This window comes from Medicago truncatula, chromosome 2 (genome assembly GCF_003473485.1).
Source record: "Medicago truncatula cultivar Jemalong A17 chromosome 2, MtrunA17r5.0-ANR, whole genome shotgun sequence".
Classification (NCBI taxonomy): domain Eukaryota; kingdom Viridiplantae; phylum Streptophyta; class Magnoliopsida; order Fabales; family Fabaceae; genus Medicago; species Medicago truncatula.
In genome coordinates this window covers 18,262,057-18,265,248 of record NC_053043.1, presented here as the reverse complement: position 1 = coordinate 18,265,248, position 3,192 = coordinate 18,262,057, and the positions used below count along the sequence as shown (strand labels likewise).

The window sequence follows — 3,192 nt, the reverse complement described above, 5'->3', positions numbered from 1 at the left end:
CCTTGGTTAACACGCTAACCAATGGTTATTACTAGACTCTACTTCTAAAGACATCAGAAGCAGCATTTCAGAAGCTGTACTTCAGAAGCTGGTACTTCAGAACCTATACTTCAAAAGCTGGTACTTTAGAAGTTGTAGTTTCCAAACAAACTACTAATCAAAGATAAAGCTAAAACTAACTAAACTGAATTACTAAACCAATAAGTTTTGAGCTATAAAATTTTTAACTTTTTTCTAGCCTCTTAGTTGTTAAAACTAACAATGCAGAGGCTAATATGAACAAAAAAGTCCTAAAACAAAGTCATCAAAATGTTAATATGTTAATTTACATAAAAGTGTGAATGTGACATGTTGAAGTTGTTCATGAGACCATGAGGAATCATTGTCACATTAAATTGTTGATGTGGCCATCTGGTATATAAATTTATTAGGGTGTCATGTCAGATAGAAAGTATAAATAAACTTTCTCTACACAATAATTTACTTCATGATAAGATGATGCACCTTCACCAGAAATATTATAAACTTATTTAAAAGGCGTTGTTCGAAGATTTCACGCCGTCCTTCATCTTAGTTACACTAATAGGGAACAAAATGATTAGAAGTGAAATTTAAATTTTGTTTTTGGTGCATAGTTCGAGTTCTATGTTTTGAGTTATCTAGTTCAATCATACAATGCAATCTGTGATTCAATGGTTCGACAATTAACCTCATGAATTTGCTGAGTCAATGACCAAACCGGATTTAAAAACATTGCAAATATCACCATCGAAGTAGGAAGAAATTCCTCGGTATCACTTTCAACATCCTCAGCGTCAAGCAAATTCCTCATAATCCTTCTCGAGAGAAGCAAGATTCTAACGAGCCTCCTTCCATACCCTCGGTCAAATACCAGTGCACAAAAGCACGCTTATTGCTAGACATAAGATCAAACTCCTCGGAGTCATCACTTTCAACTTCCCAAGTATCATTAGAGTAGGGCGCAAAGTCCTCATACTCCTCCTCGAGAGCAGCAAGATCCTCACGAGCCTGTGATAACTCACCTTCTTCCATACCCTCACACACATACCAGTGCACAAAAGCACGCTTGGCATACATAAGATCGAACTTATGGTCAATTCTGGAAAACACTTGAGCAACACTGGTAGAGTTAGAGATCATTCCTACAGCCCTCTGCACCTTGGCAAGATCACCACCAGGAACAACAGTTCGAGGATAATAATTGATACCTACCTTGAACTTAGCGGCACACCAATCCACAAATTGAATGGTTTCATTTCTCTTAATGGTGGCTATTGCAGAAACCACGTCCTTAGGCACAATATCACCATGATACATCAAACAACAACCCAAGTATTTTCCATATCGAGGGTTGCACCTAACCATCAAGGAAGAAGGGTTAAAAACACTATTGGTGATCTCAGCAGAAGAATGCTGGTCATGGTAAGGTTTGTTGGCAGAAATGAAAGGGGCATATGAGGTAAGCATGAAATGGGTCGTATGAAAATGAACCAAATTGGTTTGAAGCTCATTGAGATCAACATTCACTGATGCATCAAACCTCAAAGAGGTAGTGAGGGATGAAATAACCTACACAATCAAAATCAAATAAATCCCAATATTCAAATGCCCACATTTGATTTTGAAGTTTCAATGAATATTGAGTAAATTTATACCTGAGAGATAAGACAATTAAGGTTGTTGTAAGTGGGTCGCAGGATATCAAGGGAGCGCTTGCAAATATCATAGACGGATTCATTGTCGAGAAGCACTGCCATATCAGTATGTTCAAGGAGAACACTGGTTGAAAGGACGGTGTTGTAGGGTTCTAGGACAGAGGTTGAAACATGGGGAGATGGATATACGGCCATGCCAAGCTTGATTTTTTTCCCGTATTCAGCAGACAGATGCTCCAGAAGAAGCGAACCCAAACCAGAGCCTGTGCCGCCACCCACGGCATTGAACAATAAGAGACCTTGTAGATCATCGCAATTATCTGCTATCTTTCTGATTCTGTCCAAGCATAGATCAATAATCTGTTTCCCAACTGAAACACAACAGGGATCGCAATCAATCATATAATAACAACAACAACAACAATTATCAAGCATTGTTCCACTAAATGGGGTCGGCTACATTGATCAGATTAGAGATGAGGGAAGACTTACTGGTACGACCACGTGCAAAACTGTTGGTGGCACCTTCATTGGCGGTGATGAATTGGTCGGGTTGGAAGAGTTCACGGTAGGCACCAGTCCTGACATCGTCAATGGCGGTGGGTTCAAGATCAAGGAATACGACGCGTGGAAAGTGTTTTCCAGTTACAGTTTCGCTGAAAAAGCTGCCAAAGGCGATTTCTCCTCCGTCGACAGTCAGCTTCCCATCAGGCTGAAAAATCAAAACCATTGAACGATAGTTAAGAAATGAAATGAAATGAAAGAAGAAAAATAGGTTTTAAGATAGGGTAGGTACCTGAATGCCATGTTCGAGACAGTAAAGTTCCCAGCAGGCATTTCCGACCTGGATACCGGCCTGACCGATTTGGATCGAAATACACTCTCTCATTTACAAGGTAAGGGTAATCTGAATGGAAATCCAAATTCAAATTCAAATGTGAGCGGCAGCCTCTTATTAAAACGTCTTCTCCCTCCCCTTCTTATAAAAATATTAGATGGGTGTAGCCTTGCATGGAGAAGGGGTGGGTAGCCTTGCATGGAGGGGTGGTGCCTTGCCTACCTAATATTTTTTTATTATTCTTGAATAAATTGGCATGTATTAATATCCGACTACTTCAAATAAGTTTGTTTGTCGAAAATTAACATGAACGGGATAAAAAAAAGATTACTACATGATTGATAGATTTATCTGTATTCGTTTGATACCTTCGGCCTCAATAACAAATATAGAGAAACTTTTACAACAATAAAAATTAGGTTTAAATATGTAAATCGTCCATATAATTTGGCGTGTTTTTGCTTTTCGTACCTGTGTCTTTTTTTTCTTTCAAAATTGTCCCTGTAAGTTGTTAATGTTTTGCATTTCATCCCTCATATTAGCTTCTGTTACAAAAACGTACATGTGGCTACTAGATGATGATGTGGCAGTGGCAGACGACGCTGACGTGACAAACTGGATGATAAGTCACACAGTGAGAGGGACCAAAACCAAAAATCGAAATTTCATAGAGGGACC

The 3,192-nt window shown here is 38.9% G+C and overlaps 1 protein-coding gene across 1 annotated transcript; it reads right to left on the bottom strand.

Moving 5' to 3' along the window:
• Nucleotides 1-828: 828 nt before the first annotated feature.
• LOC25486488 (tubulin alpha-2 chain) lies at nt 829-2,574 on the bottom strand. The gene is made up of 4 exons (XM_024776057.2): nt 2,473-2,574; nt 2,169-2,388; nt 1,677-2,047; nt 829-1,590 (listed from the first exon to the last, which is right to left on the bottom strand). The coding sequence occupies exons 1-4, from the start codon at nt 2,563-2,565 to the stop codon at nt 829-831; spliced, it is 1,446 nt and encodes a 481-aa protein (XP_024631825.2). The 5' UTR covers nt 2,566-2,574.
• Between the last annotated feature and the right edge of the window lie 618 nt (nt 2,575-3,192).

Bases quoted from the DNA above. Each gene is read 5' to 3' on its own strand.
- LOC25486488 (XM_024776057.2), bottom strand. From the start codon at position 2,565: ATGAGAGAGTGTATTTCGATCCAAATCGGTCAGGCCGGTATCCAGGTC. The intron at 2,048-2,168 runs GTAAGTCTTCCC...GTTGTGTTTCAG, and splicing joins TTTTGCACGTGGTCGTACCA to TTGGGAAACAGATTATTGAT. The intron at 1,591-1,676 runs GTATAAATTTAC...TTGATTGTGTAG, and splicing joins TTAATTGTCTTATCTCTCAG to GTTATTTCATCCCTCACTAC.